Raw genomic sequence first — 21,284 nt, forward strand, 5'->3', positions numbered from 1 at the left:
CAACAGCAAACCGGTCCCGAGTAACTTGGACTACATTAAGTTGGGTCTCGAGATCGGTTACTGCGACACGGGTGCTCTATCGCACCAAATCTCCAAAATAGCCAAACTAAAACGGTTCAACGGCTCCAAATCTCCAAAAACGACTAAGTGTTACTATGTCCCTCAGTGGGCCTGGCGGACCGATGCGTAAAACTCGGTGCTGGCATAGTTGACACCATGTCGACGAGAATGTTGCAAGTTTATGTTTTGCCCAAACGGTGACATAAAATTCGTGATTTCTCACAAATCGGGAATCAATGGTACGCCTATGTTATGGGCCCATGGCCGTACTCGGGCAGGCGTCGGTAGATATCGCCCATGGCACTTAATTGTGCTTTTCAGCCTGTGCCTAAACTTTGAGTAAACCTGAATAAACTCGGTACTAACTACTCGGCTGTAACGGTTAAGCTAGTTGGCGTAACCTACCCATGGGCAGAACATAGCCGAAGGCTGTATGTCTGGGGAAACACGGCAGAAAAACCATCTCCAAACCACTCAGGTTCAAATCGCTTGGAGAGAGCAACCAGAGCTGGGTACCACTCGGGTCCGAAAGCACTCAGAACAGTGTTGCTCGAGTCGGAAAACTCAAAAACTTCGAGAAACATCTCTTGGGTAACGGTCTATAGAAGACTCTATGTTTAATTGTTACACATTTAAGCATAGAGTCGAGGGCTACACCTGTTAGGTGCATCAGAGCTTTTTTTATACAGTCTCCAAAAGACTCTGTGTTTAATTGTTACGCATTTAAGCATAGAGCCGGGGGCTACACCTAATAGGTGCATCTTCGCCTTACTTCCATTCGGAGCAATCCACAGCCTCTACAATCATCAGGGTACTCGGGATCACTCGGGAAGTACTCGGGGAGCGCCTGGGAAGCACTCGGATAACGTCAAGCATACTGTGTGAAGATACGCCTGATAATCAATAATCTACATGGATGATTTGCGCGGCTATGTACGACTCCGGGGGCTGCTGTGGAATACCTGTACTAGGGGTATCTGTACACTACATGTATACATACAGTCATAGAGGTACCGAATAGGAAGGGGATTATATCTGTATGGTATCAACCGGAGTTTGGTTACGGCTGGGTTGCACGCCACCTATACCGGATCTGAGTTGTAACTGAATTAGGGTAGATCTTAGTCTCGTCAGATTAGAACTCTATCTGTAAGCCCTATCCCCCACTATATAAGGGGGATAGGGGCACCCCTCATGGGGATGGTGAGATAAACAATATATTCAGATCGGCTATCTTCTAGTTAATTTGACCACATTCCAATACAATCACCAAGTAGTAGCAGGGTATTATCTCGCTAGTCGAGAGCCTGAACCTGGGTAACCTTGTGTCTTCATCCTAATCATTGATCTTTACACATCGCTAGCCACCCCATATATATTGCCGACATCCAAATCGTCAACAGTCCCATATACGTATGCTGTTTGATTTCCCTCTCTCCGTAGTGGCGGATCCAGGATTTTTATTCCGGTGATTCAACTTATATAATTTTTTAATTGTCACAAATATAACATAGAATTATATAATTGTAACATAAAATTGATCAAAAAATTATTTTACATATGTAAATAAGTAATATTTTTATTTTATATTTATTATATATATATGCACTTATGTTAGGAATTTTTGGGTGGTCCCGGTACCACCAGGACCATCCCTTGTCTCTGCCCATGCCTCTCCTCTGTCTTTCTCTTCCTGCATTTCATGGTTATGCATGCCATTGGTATTGATTTTGCACGATTATTAGTGGTGTTTAGCGGTGGCGCGAACGATAAGCTTTGAGAAGGAGTAGTATGGTGCATCCAACAATTTTGCCTCCATGCTGAAAAAAAAACAAGATAGCGAAGGACATGAATCGGGAGAAGAAGGAACCCTGGGCAAAAGGGACTTTTCAAGTATCGTGTCCAAGTTGGCTTTGTGATGTGTCATGTCATGTAGACGAAAGTGGCAAAATATTAAGGCCCTCTTTGTTTCATAGGAATTTTACAGAAATTTTAGAGAAAACAGTTCAATTCCTCCAGTTTTTCTGTAAAAATCCTTTGAGACGAAGATACCCTAAGCAATCTCCTCTCTTCGGTGGCAAAAATATAAGATCAAATTTTAGAGTGGCATTTGAAGAGCTGTGTCACTTTTAAGAGTGGCAAATAGTTAAATTTCCTAATAAGATTTGTAGTCCTTTATTAGAGGGATTTGAAAATGAATGGAGGACATATAAGGAATAAAATCATTTGAACTGTAGCTTGGAAGATCAAGCAAACATGTTCTAAACAGCTTCGATAACTCGCGCTAAACCCTAGTTCCTACAGCCGGCTTGTACGCTGCAGAGGGGAAATACGAGATGTGCGGCAGGGTCCGCTGCACCCTCAGCCCGTCCCAGGCCGCCAGGGCTTTCGGCTTCCCGACCAGGACCTGTGCGGCAGGCAGTACGATTGCTCGCGGCGGCGGCGGAGGAGACGTCATCCCCACGGTGCCAACGCTCCAGATGGACCGGTAGGTGGGAGGTTTGAAGGTATGGGGGTCATCCTGCGCAGCTGTATTTCCCCAATCGTGAGATTTGTAGTTGTGAGATGCAGGTATCGGCCGTCGTACAACGTTTCGCCGGGGGCATACCTGCCGGTGGGAACCATGCGGCCGTTGCCGGCAGGGTGTGATGGTGGAGGGGGCGTCGACAGGGAGGTGCCGGTAATCCAGTGCATGAAGTGGGGACTTGTGCCCAGCTTCACCGGCAAGAACGAGAAACCAGATCATTTCAGGATAGTATGGACTGTCTGCTCTTTCTATACAGTCTAATTTATAAATTTGACCCCTTGAATATCTTTTTTGGAGTCTGCAACTTCCAATTGTTAATACATCTCTTAAAAGGTCATCTTTATGAGAAAGTAAAGTGAAATAGAGCTCAGACAATTTTATGTAGGCTATATACAACTAATGTTGACTAATTGAAGCATTGTGTAAGTGTTATCAAGTTGTCTGACCATACAAGGCACATCATTATTGATGCAATGTTTTGATCTGAAGTCAACCAAAGTTGCTGCCTGATCTGCCACCCTTAGGCTGCCCTTCCAGTTCCAGAGATAGCTCTGTGATTCTCTTCCGCTTGCTTAGCCTGAGCTTCCTGCTTCCTTGGGTGGAGTGTTGCCTGAACTGAACTTTGGCTCATTCCTTGTAGATGGAGTCATCAGCTTTCTTTGATCCTTTTTTTTTTCATCAGCTTCTTGTTTTGTGTTTTCTTATTTGCTTTCAAAAATTGAATTCTGACTTTCTAGAAGAGAAGCCTCTAAGGAAAGCCACTCCACATAAAGAGTCCATTTTCCTTTCCAGTCTACGTTGACCATTCTACACAGGCTTTGAACCCCATACCCCTATAATGATGGATTAATGATAGAGTCAGGGCGTGTCACCAAAGCACACACGATAAATGAGTAGTAACACAAAAATGCGTATCAAACTAAATGAACCAAATATATTGACGAATACACCCTCTGACCATAACATCCTCAATAGCCTACAACAATGCAGAATAAAAACATGTTAACTTTCAACCAAAAACTATATAAAAGTCTTGTGCATTGGACTGTGCCTGTTGTAGAGCTTGCTCTACATTTTGTCATGCCCCATTACTCTGCTTCTTTAAATTGATTTAATCACCGAAATGATTTTATTGTGCAGTTCAATGCACGGTCAGAGTCTATAAAAGAAAAGGCATCCTTTCGGCGACTTATATCATATAATAGGTGTCTTGTGGCAGTAGAAGGGTATGAACAAATACATGTTTCTTTCTATTTAGATGCTTTGTTTATGTTTTGCATGAACACACTGTGACATACCCCTTTAAGTTGGTATACTATGCAGGTTTGTACTGTTCAACATTGCTTTCATTTAAAGTTACTATAAAGGCTAAAGAATGATTTGGACCTTCATGTAAAATTTACCCCTCTGGATTTATAGTAGTTTGATGTACCTTTTGTCCTGCTGTTCTTGCTTTCCATGCCTCTCCATCCTTCTGACATATAGTGCTGCTAATTGATGATTGACCTTTCAACTGTAGGATTTGACATAGACTGTAGGTTTTGATGTGCTTGATATTCCTTGTTTCATCCAGAGAATGAGGTTTCTTCTTAGAGTTATTGATCATATAAATCCTGGGGCACAGATTGCATGACTTATTAGCATCCTTGTTTTATCTGCTGTTTTTCTTGTTTTTGTCTCAGGAATTGAGGTAACTAGTGTTTTCGGCTGAACAAATTTCTTGTATTGAAACCTTTGGCCAAAGGCAAATCACCGAGAAATCAATTATCACCTTCACCGAACACAAACTGGGGGCTTTGCACATTGAATTGACAATTCTAAACTAGTAATCACACTACATAGGAACATGATGCAAGTCATGAATATATCAAGAACATATCAAACTTATAATCATAGATTGGCTACAAAAATTGGTAGCTCTGATTACATTTATTAGCCAGCTAGATTCAAATCCAAAGTTATGTAACACAGCTAAATAAGCTGTTCTACTTGGATTGCTGGTTGTATAAAAACCAGTTACGTTCCTGGGTTTCATGGCCGTTCCAGATGCAGGCTTGCTTGACAGCCATTTGGCTGAAAGAAACACTGGAGAGGCAATGCGTTGGAATATGTAATATTATTCCTTTAAGTTAGCTCTTGTATCATATCAGTACTGCTTTGTCAGTTTGATCAGTAGGTCATCTACAGCACCATTGCGGAGTAAGCTAAGAGTTAAGAGATTACCTCTCTCCCTCACATTGTCTCCTATTATCCCTGCTAGTCCTCATCTGTATCCTTGCTATTCCCATGTAATCTACTGGTATTTCTTTCCATTCCTAACCCAACAATCCTTCTCAAATCCTCTCATGTGACACTGGGCTTGACTTTGTCCTGACCAATCTGAGTTGTCTGAGTTGAAGTGGTCAAAACTAGTGTTAATAATGTGTTATATTCCAGTTGTTTTATACATGTGGAGCACAATTTGACATCTTTCTTGTTCAAAATGTGTATGTTCTTCTTTGTAGCACAATGTCTTGGCCTGTATTAGTTATACTTTGGGTGTGTTTTGAATGTAGTTTTAGTACTTTATTTAGTACTTGGAAGATGACTGTATTTTTGTATTAATTATGCATTAATGTTTTATATAAACTCAGTTTCTACGAATGGAAAAAGGATGGGTCAAAAAAGGTGCCATATTACATTCATTTCCAAGATCAGAAGCCCCTTGTGTTTGCTGCTCTCTTTGACACTTCTACAAACTCGGAAGGTTAGAATGTTATGATTCAATTCTATATGTAGCACAACATTTGGAGATATATTAGGCATAATCGTTTTCTAAGTGCCATGATCAGGGGTGGTAATGGGCCCAACCATTTTGCCTACAATAAGGGCCGGGTTCAAAACAGGTTGAAAATAAAATTGTATAGAGTTTTGAGCTAATATTTTTTTAAGAATTAAATAGGGTTGTGAAAGAACCCACGGGCCTTGGTCCATTCCCACCCCTAGCCATGATTGTAGTTTGGAGATAAAGATGTTCTGAGATGCTTTGCTTTATTATGTTCTTGTTGATGTGGTTCAAATTTTGGGTGTACCTGCAAAAAAATTGTCATTCTGTTAATGTTGCACCTTATTTATTACAATATCTATGGTTATATTAATTTTAATTCTGCTTCGTAAAAGGCTTTATCTGCATCTTAAACATATTGTAAATAAAAGGTGATATATTTGTACTGGTTGTCATGTTTGTGAAGATTTGACCTTATTAGTTATGCTTTATGCCTGCATTGTCTGTACATGCTTTTTAACAATAGTGTAACAATGTTTGTTGCATCCACAATCAGTGCGACAAGTCCTGTGATCTAAATTGCAAAATTCATGAATTTGACAGTGAACATTTGCAGGCATGTACTAGACTTGAAGTAATGCTGTCATAAAGTATTTCACATTTTTTTATCTAATTTATGTCATGTGCTGCGCATTAACCATTAAATGCCCAAGGTTAGTAAGACCACAATTGCATTCTGAATATTACGATATGCATATTATTGTGATAGGGAAGTGCTTTCAGGTATGAATACCACAGTACAGTGTGCCAGAACTGCATGTTTGACTTTATTTTTGTCAAAAAATTACAATATTTGGCTTTACAAATGTTAGACAAATTTAGTACATAAAAAGTCTAGCATGCACTCACAGACTCGCACTACCAACTCTTATCTACTTTTTAAGGTTACAATTTATTATCGCATATTTTGTTGAGCGGAATTATTGATGCATATTTCAAATCAGTTTCTACTATTCACAGTCAGTTTGTGACATGTTCTGATTAATTTATTATGCCCCTGTTAGATTGTTGCCACTCAAATTTACTAGTTTGGGTCTTAATATTACCTACTATTTTCCCAGGAGAGACCATCAATACATTTACTATTTTGACTACTCGAGCTTCAACTTCTCTGAAATGGCTCCATGGTTAGCTACTACTTTCTGCCCCCATAATACATATATTTACTGTTTCAATACTTGTGTGATAAACTGCTTCGAATTTGGCTTCATGGTTGTAGAGTTATTAGCAAACCCTGTTCTTTTACATTATATCAAGCTGTCATTTATTTTTACATGCCTACTTTAGAACAATTCTGTAGTTAGTACCACTACTGGAAGATTGTAACGCCTGTAAATGCACTATTCGCATTAATTTTCGCTTTACAATGTCTCATTTGGAGGTAGGTAAGGAGCAAGTTAGCTGATTTGAAAAAATAATGTGTTGATGATAATACAATATTGCCTCATAATTTCATAATACTGATGCATCTATATTTTTACTTTATATGGTAAGTTGTTCTTGTAGTTTGATTTAATTGAGAAAACAGGTTATGCCCCTTTTTGGTAATGGATGTATCATGTTTGAAATATGCTTTTGATAAGTCTATCAGGTTTTTGACTTATTATACTATTGCACATGATGCTTTTATGACTTGCTTCCTTTGATTTGTTTCGGCACCATCTGAGACTGCATATGACTTAACAGACAGAATGCCAGTAATCTTGGGTGACGAATACTCCATCAATACTTGGTTGAACAGTGCATCTTTGAAACTTGAAGAAATTACAGTACCCTATGAAGGAGCAGATCTTGTAAGTTCATGCTTGTGCTTCCATCATTGTATTGGCATTTCCATGATATGGCCGATATTCTTTTTAGACACTATTATTTGCAATCCTTTTTTTTTTCTGAATACACATGAGCTCTGCATATCATTTCATTAAGCAAGAAATAAAAGGAGCAAGGTATAGAGCCCAGCCGAAAAACCCCTCTCCAGAAACAACAAAGACACCACACACACACCCTGACCTCCTAAGGTGCAGCGGCTCCAAAACTTGAGAACAACTGTTTAGGATTTGAGGCTCCCACACCGCACCAAAGGGCACTTTCATTGGCTATGGCTTGAATTACCACAACTACATTAGGGATAGCCCCATTGAAAACACAATCTATGTTTCCAAATCTTCCAAGCAGTCAGGATGACAAGTGAGTTGAGCCCCTTCTCATTCTTTCGTTGGCCCTTCACAACCCTTGACTACCAGTTTGAGAAATTACGTGTATACTGATTTAGAAATGTAGAGGAGAAACCAAGCCTTTGCAAGATTATGGAGCACACTTGTCGGTTGAACACACATGACACCAAGATGTTTTGTATCGTTTCATCAACCTGGTCACATAGCGGGCAAGTGTCTGGACAAGGTAACCCATGCCTTGCATGGTGGTCACCGTCCAACATCGGATTTAGGCTGCTTTCGGCATTGGGTAGGATGAGGGTTAGTTATCCATCCCGAAAAACATAGTAATAGATTAGTACATGATTAATTAATTATTAATTATAAAAAAATATAAAATAGATTAATATGATTTTTAAAGCAACTTTCCTATAGCAAATTTTCTCAAAAATACACCGTTTAGCAGTTCGGGAAGTGTGCACGTAAAAAACGAGGGAACCTGAGATTAGTAGTAGCCTTGCCGAACACGGCCTTAGAGGGTCCTAGCTCTTCCAAATCATTCACTAGGGATCAAATTGGAGGCTTCCCACAAAAAATGTCCCATAGGCGGATTTTGAAGTGTAAATTCCAGATTCTGCGAGCTTCCAAACATGCTATTCTGGAACTTCTTCCTGCAGTGCCACCCCATTGACCATGTCCCATACCTGGACCTCAACAATTACTTTGACAGTCAAGGGGCCCCTGATGTCAGAGACCCATTTCCTGTTATAGATAGCTTGAGCCACTTTGTACTACTTGACCACTCTCTTAGTGACCAACAGACATAAACGAGGGGCCAAATCAGCAATAGCTCTTCCTTGCAGCCATTTGTCAGTCCAAACAAGCATAGATATCCCATTTCCCACTCGAGATTCAATATCCGTATTGAAGAGATAGCGTGACATACTAGGAACCTGAACCGGTAGACCATGCCAAGCACGGTTAATATCTGTTTTCTGAAGCCATAGCCATCGATACGAAGTGCCCAATTCATATCTTCCATGTTAAGGATACCGAGTCCCCCAATGGGGCGGCAAACTCTATCCCAAGCTACCAGGCAATTGCCGCTGTTGGCCTTCTCCTGCCCTGACCAAAGAAAACCCATTCTCTTATCAATGGCTTTAGTAACCCATTTTGGAAGATCCATTGCAATCATAAGATTACTAGGGATTGCTAAAAGGACTGCCTGAACCAAGATGAGATGACCGGCCTTATTCATGAGAGATGCCTTCCACATTGGGAGATAATCTGACACCCTGGCTACCAAAACTTGTAGCTCAGCTTTGGTAGGTTTCTTCATATTCAGTAGCAAACCCAAATAAGAGCATGGGAAATCCTTCACCTCACAAGGCAACGTGTTGGATATCACTTCCAAATTCTCCATATTATACCTTATGGGAGTTACTGAGCTTTTCGGCATGTTAGTCATGAGCCCTGAAGCATGGCCAAATATGTCAAGAATATGGGAGATAATGGAGAGACCCTCAATATTGGCCTGGAGAACAGGATAACATCATCGGCCTAGAAAGAGCACCGCTGCTGCGTATGCTGAATAGCAAGAGGCTGCAGCCATCCATCTAGGGCTGCCTGGTCAATGGGAGAATTCAGTACATCCATCACTATAATGAATAACATCAGGGATAAAGCATCACCTTGCCACAGCCTCGAGTAGAGGATGTAGAGAGCAATAAGCATAATAGGTTGCACCAAGAACAACCAAAACACAAATTTTCCAGGACTTCAAAAAGAGATGTCCAGTTTCAGCATAACATGTGGTTCTTTCCTGGCATGCAACCCCTTGGCCATTTGTTGCACCAGGAAGAAATTATTCTGAATTCTGCGCCCCGTGATAAAAGCATTTTGGTTGATAGAAACCATACTAGGGAGCAACAGAGCAAGGAGATTTGCCATAAATTTTGTTACCAGTTTTGCAAAACTGTGAATGCGGCTTATTGGGCGAAAATCCCTGACTGTACATGCATCCACTTTTTTGGGCAAAAGGGTGATAAAAGCTGAGTTCAGCAATCTGAATTTTGACACATGCCTTGCTGAATTGCCACAGAAGCCAGTAGTATGTCGCTCTTGATAATGCCCCAATAATTCTTGTAGAAACAATTGGTAAAACCATCTGAACCCGGTGCTTTATCAGAAGGTAAGGTTTTCACTGACTCCTAAATCTCCACGGTTAAATGCTTTTCCAAAGCCGCTAGAATAAAATTACGATTATGAAAGGCCGGGCAGGGAGGCGCGGTGGCTGCACGGCGTGATGGGAGGTGGAGGCGCGAGGGCGGCGTGGGCAGGAGGCACTGAGGCTACGCGGTGGAGGCGAGGTGGCCGGGGGGTGGAGGCATTAGAGCGGAAGCAGGGGAAGGAGGGGATAGAACTTGGAAGCTGCTACCATGTAGAATGGAATGGGATTACACATCGCACCAATTGGGGGGGTGGCCATGTATTGATATAGTATTGACGGGGTACTGAAGTCCCACGGAGACAACCTACAGGAGAGGGGGGGTGGGGGGTGAATAGGTGTCCTAAAAAAAATTCTTCAATCGCAGCGATCAGTAGGGCCGGACCGTTCGGGCTCAGGGGCCGGACCGTCCGGTCGGGGCTCTCGGGTTGGGCCGAGGGCTCTGGTCGAACCATCCAACTATGAACACCGGACCGTCCGGTCAGTGAAAGGAGAGACTTTTAAGTCCTTTCTCAGTGAAGTTCCTGTGAACGTGCAGTGTATGTGTGCAAAAGATGAACACGAAAGATCACACGAGCAACGAGAAACTAAGAAACTCACAAGAGTGGACATGAGAGATTTTATCCCGAAGTTCGGATCCTTCGATCCTACTCTCCGTTGAGGCGCTCCTCTGAATGGGATCCCTCTCGATCCTTTTCCTCTCTTGGCTTCCTCCCACAAGGCCAAGACGGGTCTCCGAATTTACTCCTAGGCGCTAGCAAGCCCTTGATCGACCACCAAGGTCAAGATCAAGGCGCTTCGCCTAGCCCTAAGGTCAAGATCAAGGAAGCACAAGAATCCACTAGAGATCTTACCTATTTCCTTGCGGAGCTTAGGCACCAACCTTCTCAAACTTGATCCCGGGCGATCCACAAAGCTTCGAGGCTCGCGGGCGACGCCTATCCGTCTAGGAGCACGGACTCCAAGAGTAATAGGCCTCCACGTCTCCGCATGCATCCATCCATCGCTCAAGATCAATCAACAATGCTCATGATCACTCACTAATCCCTAATCTCACCACTTAGGCTTGATCCTCGCCTTAATCACTCTAGAAAGTGTTAGGATTAGTGGGGGAGGCTTGGTAGGGGCTAGAACACACCTAGTAACCCTAGAGTTTGAACTGGGAGCCTCACCAATGACTAGAATCCCGAGGTGGCTTATATAAGGTTGTCAAACATCAACTAGCCGTTGGATAAAGTTACTTGGGCCGGACTGTTCAGGCCCAAGGGCCAGACCGTCCGGCCAGCACTTATGCTCTGGATACTGCCTGCGACCGGACTGTCCGGTCCTCACCGGATTGTCCGGTCCAGGCTCTTGAAATTCTCTCCTACAAGCCTCAAACACTCATCACTGTCTAACGGATGCATGTAGCTACTTGATGACCCCTCTTAATAGTACGGATTGTCCTATGACTCAATGCGAAAAAGAAAAACGCCTTTGATCGTCTTGACTTTGTTTGCCTTTCGCCTTTTTGGATCACTTCTCGCTTTAATCAAATTCGCGCATTTCGTACGTGAGTCAAACTTCTCTACTTCTCGGCAACCACAACTTGTTAGCGCACACATGCTTTGACTATGATTGTCATTAATCATCCAAAACCCGCTTTAGGGGCTAGATGCATTTTCAAGTACAAGATCCTCAATTAGAGGAGAATACAAGGAATACACCCGCCCGCAGTCATAGCGGGAGTATCACGAAAGCAAAGGCTCGACCAGAAATCAGCGAACAACAACACAGGTGTTAACGTCGGATTTTGGCAAATCACCTTTATGGATTGAAACGCGATTAAAGACTGAATCGGACAAGAAAGGGCGAATCGGCTGGAAACAGAAGATTGGAGACGACACGATGCAGCCGATAGAGTTTGAATCGGACAAGGAGCTGAGTCCAACTAGGCCCGAGAGTTAAAGATAGATTCGGTGTTGATCAAGAGTCCATGTAAATTAGTTAGCTTTTATCTTAGAGTTTGTTTAGGATTTTATGGCTAATTAGAGTCCGAACACAACAGGCTAGTTATTGATTCGGGTCCTTATACGGTCAAGTTAGTTAAACCCGAGGGTACAAATATGTGTGCCCGGGGTCATTGTAGATCATCAACCAGATCATCTATTCAACTTCAGCGCTTCGCTAACCTTCTCGACTTGCTTGAGCTCTCGGCGCGAGGTTTGTCAGCTTCGCAATGTAAGTTTCAAGTTCGTCAAACCCGTCGATCGGCTAGATAGAACTGTTTCGATTAAGTTCGATCTCCTACCTAAGTGATCGGCGGTTTGAGTTCTATTTCTGCTTTAATCTATTCGTAGTTTGGAGTAGCGGTAGATCTCAATCAAGTCCTCACGAGTTCCTTTAATCGATCTGTTAGTATGAGTTTGATCAGCTAGATTCTGTCTTGGTTTGGTCCGATCAATCTGGTTGAATAGGTTTATATTGTCAGGTTGAATCGAGTGCTCGTGAGGGCTTGTCGCTAAAGTTCTAGCCAGCATTATCCCAAGTAGTTTACTGGTCTACTCGTTAAAATTACCGATCTTCATGTTCTTATAATTATATCGTACTTGATCGCATACCCAGTGGTATAGAGCCCTTGACATAACATAGAATGTGTTTGACCAACGCAAGGTGAGGCTCGCGAGGTGCATGCATGAAGAGACCTATGGACGGCATATGCAAGCTCAGGACGAGTCAAGGTGAGATATTGGAGTGCAGCAACAAGACTCCGGTACTCAGTCGCGCCGGCGGTAGGGGCACTATTAGATGTGGAGAGCTTGGCACGAGCATCGATAGTTGTAGCCGCGGGGTGGCACTCTGACATGCCAGCTCGCTGAAGAAGATCGATGACATACTGTCCTTAGAAAAGGTCCATCAGGCAAGTGACGAATAAAGATGTTGAGGAAGAAGCGAAGGTCGCCAAGATCTGCCATTGCAAACTCAAAGTGGGGCTGAGATGTAATGTGTTGCAGGAGATCCGTGGTGGAGGCCTTGAGGATGTCGTCGATGTGGAGTAGCAAGTAGGCAAGGCGGTTCCTGTCGCGGAAGACGAAGAGCAATGTGTCGGAAGCAGATGGCGTGAACCCTAGCTGACAAATGTATGTGGTGAATCGATGGTACCATGCTCGTGGTGTTGGCTTCAAGCCGTAGAGGGAACGCTGCAACAAGCACATGGCATGAGGAGCAGAAGGGTCGACGAAGCCAGATGGTTGCTGGCAGTACACCGTTTCATTCAGTGTGCCGTGAAGGAAGGCGTTCTTGACGTTGAGTTGATGGATCGACCATGAACTAGAGGTGGAGAGGTTGAGGACGACACGAGTCGTGGCGGGCTTGACGACGGGGCTAAATGTCTCGTTGTAGTCGATGCCATGCTGCTGGGAATAGCCACAAACAACCCAACGGGCCTTGTGGCGAGAGTGGGAGCCGTCATAGTGGAACTTGTGCTTGAAGATCCACTTGCCAAAGACAACGTTGGCACTATGTGGGCAAGGGACTAGTCGTGTGCCATTGTTGATCAACACCCTGTGTATCCACCATCGCAGCACGCCTGTTGGGGTCGGTGAGGGCACTACGATAATTAGCCGGAAGAGGAGAGGGGGCGTTGTCAGATGCCGAGAGCACCAGTCGATTCATAAGCCTCAAGGAGCCAGTCTTGGAGCGAGTTATCATGGGTTGGCCTGGAGGTGCCACTTGAGGAGGCGAAGACCTCGAAGGTGACGCAGGGGCGGTGACATGGGGTGAATTACTCGGTGCCATTGAACGGCAATGGTAGTGGTACGGGAAGGAATCAAGCGTGCGAGCCAGACAACCAATCAGCCGGCTGGTAGGTGGTTGATGGAGGCCCGCCTATAGGAGGTGGTGGCTCAGCATTGGGGAGGCTCCACCGGGCATGGATGATGTAGGGCAAGAGCGTGGGCTTGACCTTGGCTGAGGGAGCATTCGCCGGAAACAGTCGCTGCTCGATAGACGCATGGGACAGACCCGTAGCGAGGTTGAGGACATCGTCGGCAACCAAGCCGAAGAGCCAGCTACGAATGTGGTGTAAGGATTGGCGGCATGGAGCGGTGTTGAGATTGTCTAGAAGACCAAATCTGCCACACAGTGAGCGGAAGAAGGCCTTCCACTTGTTGAAGTTGGGGTTGCGTAGTTCTAGGGAGATCGGGGTTGTTAGGGTATATGGTAGTTAGAGTCATATTAGGATAGGATTGATTTATATGGACTCCTATATCTGTAATCCTTCCTTATGTCCTCCATATGTACTCCTATATATATCGCCCCCCTGAGGCTCAATGCAATAGATCCAATATTCGCAGTATTCTCAATCCTCTACTATCCAACATGGTATCAGAGCGGGTGATCTAGAGTCACCGCTCACGCTTTTGCCGCCATTGCCCCCGGGAGCGATCTAATCTCCCAGGGATGGCCACCGTTTTTTTTTTGTCGTTCTACTTCGCCGCTAAGAGATCGATCTCGATCTATCCATGTGGTTGTTTTTTTTCTTTTCCTTCCCGATTAGAGATCAGGTTTGCATCGCCCACCGCCTCGTCGACATGCGTGTCTCCAACATCGGCATTGACTCTGCTTCAACTACATCGTCCCGCCCACCGCATCGACGGATTGATCACCTGTTCAAGCACCCGGTTACGACGACACCTTGCCACCGATCGTCTTCGACTACGCATCTACGCCTTCAAGCTTTGGGTTGCCGCTACGTCTCCCTCCTTGGGTTGTAGCGTCGTTGCATATGGTCCACACATCCACTGGTTGTTGCAGTGCTGAGAGGCGTCCTCCTTAGCATGGCTACATTACCCGTGGACTTCTTGTCGCTGCATCGACATAGAGCTGCAGCTGTGTTGTCCTCTTGGACCTTAGCTTCGCCGCTTTTGTCGTCTTCATCGTTGTTCGCGCGTCGACATCCTCGTCATCCGCACTGGTTATCGTTAGCCACTCAAGATCTTCGAGCATCGCCACGTGTCCAACTATCTCTACATGGCTACGGACTTTACCGTCCGGGCCGTTGGTCCCGCTATTTCACATTCTTCTTCGTCCAACATGATTCATCGCTAGCGTTGCCATATCTTCCTCGACTATACTTTGTTCTTCTCCGCCAACTGCGTGTTGCTTCGGCAATTCTCCCTCTACGCCGTTCTTGCGCCGCGACCGTCCCGGAGGGCTTCTCTTCTAGTCTCCTCCGACATTGGCATATGATTCATGGTGGTCCCCTGCCTCGCCTACGTGGTATTGGCAACACCGTTGGGCGCGTTCTTCCCAAGTTATCCTCAGGTCTAGCAACCCGGCTTGACGTCTCGTCCTTCACGGTTCGACTACATCGGCTCTTCGGTGTCGTCTTCCTCAACAACCGCCGCGACTGTGTCACCGTCATCGTCTTCAGCGCATCCTCGCGTACCTCGGTCCATGACGCCCTCCCATGCGTCTACGACCACTCTACGGCGCCCCATGCACACCATGTGGCTCAGCTACCTCGACATTAGCTTCCCGACTTCGGCTACATCGACCACGACTACTCTACGCATGGCTTCATCGACCACGGCTCTCGCACCCATCGCTTTGGCTACATCAACAATGGCTACCCGTATTGAGTACTCTTGCTGGTTTCTTCTCCAGTCCCAAGTGTCCGCGCTGCTCACGCTTGGACTGCGGGGGGATGTTAGAGTACATGGTAGTTAGAGTTATATTAGGATAGGATTGATTGATGTGGACTCCTATATGTGTAATCCTTCCTTATCTTCTCCCAGTGTACTCTTATATATACCGCCCCCTTGAGGCTCAATACAATAGATCCAATATTGGCAGTATTCTCTCTCCTCTACTATCCAAAAGGGGCATGGGTCTTGACGGCGACGATCGCGTAGGAGGTGACGATGACCTAGGCGACAGTGGTGGCAGAGGCCGATGTCGAGGGAAAGTCGCTGGTGGCCGAGGTGGCTGACGTGGTCAACATCGACACTGGGAAGCGGTGGCGCTAGGGAGTAGTGGCACTGGTGAGGCACGGCGTGAGGAGACGGTGCTGGGGAGGCGTGTCGGCCAGAGAGGCGGCGGCGCAAGGGATGCGGCGATGCGGCATGATTTGAGGTGGAGGCGTGAGGGCGGCGTGGGCAGTGAGGTGCGGAGGCTACGCGGTGGAGGCATTACAGCGGAATCAGGGGAAGGAGGGGATAGAACTTGGAAGCTCTTCTACCACGTAGAATGGAATGGTATAACACCTCACACCAATTGGGGGTGGCCATGTATTGATATAGCATAGATAGGGTACAGAATCATCAATTAGAGGAGAATACAAGGATGCCAGGTCAAGACAATGTAATTTCAGCCTTTTCTCATAGGCCAAAGGGAGACCTACAGTCCCGTGCTATCTCTAAGACGATGGAGAATCTCCTTAGCCATAGCAAGCTGGATCTTGACATTTCCCACTTCTTCTTTTTGGCTCCAACTTTGCAAACCCTTGCTTAACTGCTGTAGGTTGACATACGGACATTCCACTGGACAACTTGCCTGCAAAGGTATTTTCCCCAATTCTGCTGTACATCATCACTGAAACCCTGTACTTTGGGTCAAAAACACTCAAAATGGAACCTTCTCTTTCCTCGGATATTAGTGTGAAGACCCAACAGCAGAGGACAATGACCAGAAACAACTGATGCGGAGCTTTGTAGGAGCGACTCAGGAAAATCTCCTCCCATTCTGAGCAACAGAAAGCTCTATCAAGCCTGACCAGCGTAGGGACTTCACGTTCATTTGACCAAGTAAATTTGCAGCCATGAAGAGGGATCTTCTTGTTAGCTTTAGCCTTTTTAGATTTCTGTATTTAGATAATGATCAAACTGTTGAACTTTTGTATGAATCAAATAGAGATCGCGCTGGTGTACTTCTTCATGAACATATAACAAATTTCACTATACTAGCATTATCTGATTTCATCTTAGCTTGTGGATTAAGAACTTCTTTATACTTTTCATTTCAACTCTCAGCTTTGTTTGCTTGTTTCAATGTAATATCCATGGTTTTTCTTAGAAACTCTTTGGACTTCATTTAATGTCAATGTTACCTGAGTGACTCCTAACAATGTGTGGCTGCCTACATAGGTGCAACTCATCCATGTTGCATGCTGCTTGTACAAAAAATCTTCTTTGTTTTTGTGGTGGTAGTGTTTCATTTTGGGTTGGGGGGATTAACTTCTTTCTCTTTCACTTTATATTTGGTTTGTTTAAGATTAGTTGAGGTTATTAAGAAGTCTGTTAAAGGAAAGTCCTATAAATTGAAATAGGATATATAATGCAATATTTATTTATTTTTATCAAGAAGTGTGTTTCCATTATCTTCTGTCCACTCTTCGCATTTCCATAAAATGGCTCCTGGGCGGTGAGGCATTAAGCCTCACCCTGTTGTCGAGTACTCATTCACCCTGCGTTGTATGGGTCAACCGCCAAGGCACAAGCCCACAACACAAATTCTCTTTCGGCATGTTAGACATGAATGTTGGTGAGCTTGTGCATACTTGAATCAATAGTTCCATGTGAGGATGGCATGCTACTTAAAGGGCCAATTTGACTTGAATTTTAAATTTCTAAGACCTATCTTACACATTTGAAACCAAAGAGACAAAAGGTCATTGTCCAAAATGCTCAGTAATGATCAAACCAATATTATGAATTTATTTAATCATTTCCTTCTGCAGGTTTGGTATCCTGTGACAGCTGCAATAGGCAAAACATCTTTTGATGGGCCTGAGTGCATGAAAGAGGTATAAGGTTCTGCTTTGTTCAATTAAATAATTGTTTTGTTGAAGTTCAAGAATCTGAGCATTTACTGAATGCTTAGAGTAAATTATACTGAATTTTCTCGTTTATCTCTGCTCAAACTTGTATACAGCCTTGGTTCTTGGTAACTGAAACTTTCTAGGACAACTGTAATTGTTGTATTTGTTCAGTATTCATGTGATAATCAACTGCAGCTGGTAGGGGCATTGAGCCAGGAGACTAAGGCCCAACCCAAGGTAAACAGTGCCCTTGAACAGCATGCACGTGTTACTGTAGCATCGATTAGGTTAATGGTTTGTAGAGATAAGGTTGGATTGAGTTTCTTAAGTTTCAAGTTGGTCCATCTATTTAAGGACAACCTCTATCAAGGAATCAAGCAATGAATCTGATTTGAGTCTAATCTCCGAAGTTCTCTTCCCAACCAAGCTGACACCGTTTGTCTATTCTCCCAGTGGTATCTAACCCCAATGAATCATAACTTAGAACGGCAACATACTCAATATTTATTATAGATGTGTTATAAATTTATAAACTTATAATCTGCTGCTGATATACAAACAATCATGTCTTTTTCAACTGGACTTTCAATAGTCATTAGGACCACATGAGCACCTCAATGATTCCTCGGTGTTTCCACTCTTGTATCCAATGGACTGACGGGGATAACATGCAAATGTGTTTCCCCATGCTGTACCTTTAAAACCTCCATTAAAAATGAAATGCTCATATTGTTATGCACTGATAACAGTGAAATATCCACAGGTTTTCACTGCTAAAATTAGATACTTGACAATTATATGTTATTGTTGTATGTCAAGTCGACAGATATGAACGTCGAAATCCAGTCTTCATTAATATTTAGGGGTGATCTTTGGCTTTTTCAGATAAAAAGTCAAACTATAATAAATATTGATGAAAAAGTCAAGGCTGAAAACTTTTATATATGTGTTCTTAGCGATTCAAAAGTCAAGGCTGAAAATAAACTATGATAAAAAAGCTTTAAAATTAAGTTCAAATTTAAGGTTGAAAATTTAAATTTGGCTTATAAACATAAGAAGATGTGAAAAGATGAGTCTTGCTAGCCCATTAGGATGTACTCCCTCCATATTTTTATGTATAACACCGTTGACTTTTAAAATTACGTTTGATCATTTGTCTTATTCAAAATTTATATCCAAATATGCAAAATTACAATGCATACTTAAAGTTTCTATAATAATAAATCATATTATAACAAAATAATTAATAATTATATAATTTTTTGAATAAGACGAATGGTCAAACGTGGACCTAAAAGTCAACAACGTCATATAAAAAAATATGGAGGGAGTATTTGGTTTCAAGGATGTGATGGGTTGGGATAGAGCCAACCCATCCCTGACTTTATTTGTTTGGTTGGTGGATCGGTGAGATGAGTTAGACCTAGGAGAGGAATATTCCTTTTAGATTTATGTCTAATCTATCCCACCTAAATGGTGGGACGGATCCATGAGCACGACGCATAGAGGGGGTGTCCATTTTATTTATTAAATTTATTTAAAATAAATTGCTTGCATAAATATATATCTATTAGGTTATTCATATATTAATCCTAGTATTCAATATTTTATTTTGGATATGAGAGGTAACATCTATCCCATCTCATCTCATCTCATCCCTTCAACCAAACGAAAAGCAGGTCCAATCTATTCCATCTCATCCCTCCCACCAAATAAAAAACAGGGTTCAACCGATCCATTCAATCAAACAGAAAAATAGAACCAATCCATCGTATAATACAGGGATGGATTCAATCTAACCCACCTAACCACCTTATTCATGAACCAAAGGCATCCTAGTGTTGTTTTCAGCCAAGTATCAATTAATGCTGTTGACACTCTGAAAAGATTCTTTTATAGGGATATAGGCCTAGAGGTTGTCCAACCTCTGTTTGACTGCCCTAGGAGCTTGCCAGCAGTTTAATACTTTTAATATTCAATACTACGAACTGATGTGCCTTGTGGTGCTTGGTTGGATCTTCAAAGCTCCACGAGTTAAGGCTGCTTTCGGGAGGATGGGTTGGGGAACCTTCCCTTCGACACAAAAACAGAGTGACTTGTTAGTTCATGATTAATTAAGTATTATCTATAAAAAAGTGAAAAATGGATTAATATGCTTTTTGAAAACAATTTTCCTATATATATTTTTTTAAAAAAACATACCCTTTAGCATTTCAGGAAACATGCACATGGATTCTTGTTGGGAGGCTGGACTGCCGAACGATCAGAATAGGTCCCTAACCCTTGTGGTTGTGATCATTTTATATCTTGTAAAGGGAAGTCTAGTTTGTACTTAGTTTTTGCGGATGTGCGTGGGGTGGGGTGGGGGAGGGGGGGTTGCCCCCCTTCATGTGTTTTTTTTCTCTTATTGAAACGATATGCAGCTCTCCTGCCTGTTCGTGAAAAAAAATAGTAGGAGCTGATTAAAATGCTGAGAGCTATCAAAGAGTACATGTGAAGTAGCTGTTTCCTGTTTTCTGTTGTTGGCTGCATTGATAGATACTGCCATGTTATTACGTGGTACCTATCAGTTTTAGGTTTAGCTGGTAATTTGTAAACTTTTTCACTTTTTGTGTTGCAAGATGTGCACTTATTTGTTTTGTAATGCTCTAAAATGCAGGTACAAATGAGACCCAATGAAAATCCAATCTCGACATTCTTTGCGAGGAAACCAGTGAAACTGGAGAAGATAGATCAGGATTTCGCAGAAACAAAAGCCCTTCGAGCTGCAAAAGAAGAATGCTATGAAACAGCAGAAAACCAACTGGAGAAAACGTACCAGGCTCAGATGGAAGAGAAGCAAGATGCTTCTACTATAGTAGATCAACCCATCACTTTGGAACATGATGTTGAGAAGGCTGAAACCATGAAGCATGACGACCTTATATTTAAAGCAACACGGAAACAGGATGCTTTATGCTTGAAGAGGAAGATCGAGGATGCTGAAGTTCATTCGGACAGAGTGATCGGGAACAGTGCCAGGTCTCCTGTTAACCATGTGAAAAAGAAGGAAAAAAGCTCCAAATCTGTTTTGGTTGGACAAGCATCACTGCTTTCGTATTTTACAAAGTAGTTTTTCACGTAATGTACCTTCGGAAGGACATCACCTTACCGAGCAGCTATCTTCAGTGTCAAGTAGAGTTTCAAATCTTTTGCTAATGATGTAGCCAAGTATAGAAATGTTCACTTTTAGCTTGTTCTGTTACGCACTTTCCGGGTGCAGAATGCGGATACTTGTTGAAAAATTGGCATTGATATAAGGGAATGAGAAACGAAGAAACCATAAACCTTTGAATACTTGTTGAAAAATTGGCATTGATACTTCTTGAAAAATTAAGTTTAAACTTAAAACCTGGATGCTATTTAAATCTAAATTATTGCAACCATTCACTTTTCATCTGCATCAAAATTAAGGATGGTTTTTAGGACTTGTTACAGGTTAACGGTTTAACTACAACCTTGATTTTATTGTGTTGTCTCTGTTTTATACTATAGGATTTATTACAGAATGTTTTTGTCCTCTTTAGGCTTATATCCAAGTAATAAATCTATCCATATATATATATAAGATATTACCGTGTTTGTACATCAGATCGGCTGGTCAAAACTGATGAGATCATCACTTCTTCCTATGCTCATTCCTATGTTCTTCTTTG

At 43.0% G+C, this 21,284-nt stretch overlaps 1 protein-coding gene across 2 annotated transcripts; it reads left to right on the forward strand.

Annotated features, from left to right (window-relative positions):
* The first annotated feature begins 2,279 nt into the window (after positions 1 to 2,279).
* Positions 2,280 to 20,885, forward strand: LOC102717441 (abasic site processing protein HMCES). 2 transcript variants are annotated; one of them, XM_015838949.2, is made up of 9 exons: positions 2,280 to 2,548; positions 2,632 to 2,815; positions 3,728 to 3,813; positions 5,221 to 5,333; positions 6,473 to 6,538; positions 7,098 to 7,204; positions 17,509 to 17,574; positions 17,761 to 17,826; positions 20,249 to 20,885. In XM_015838949.2, the coding sequence occupies exons 1-9, from the start codon at positions 2,397 to 2,399 to the stop codon at positions 20,699 to 20,701; spliced, it is 1,293 nt and encodes a 430-aa protein (XP_015694435.1). In that variant the 5' UTR covers positions 2,280 to 2,396; the 3' UTR covers positions 20,702 to 20,885. The 2 variants fall into 2 exon arrangements, with proteins under 2 accessions (XP_015694435.1, XP_015694436.1); XM_015838950.2 differs by lacking the exon at positions 17,761 to 17,826 and having other exon boundaries at positions 2,284 to 2,548.
* Positions 20,886 to 21,284: the final 399 nt, after the last annotated feature.

The sequence above is a fragment of the Oryza brachyantha genome, chromosome 6 (assembly GCF_000231095.2).
Source record: "Oryza brachyantha chromosome 6, ObraRS2, whole genome shotgun sequence".
Classification (NCBI taxonomy): domain Eukaryota; kingdom Viridiplantae; phylum Streptophyta; class Magnoliopsida; order Poales; family Poaceae; genus Oryza; species Oryza brachyantha.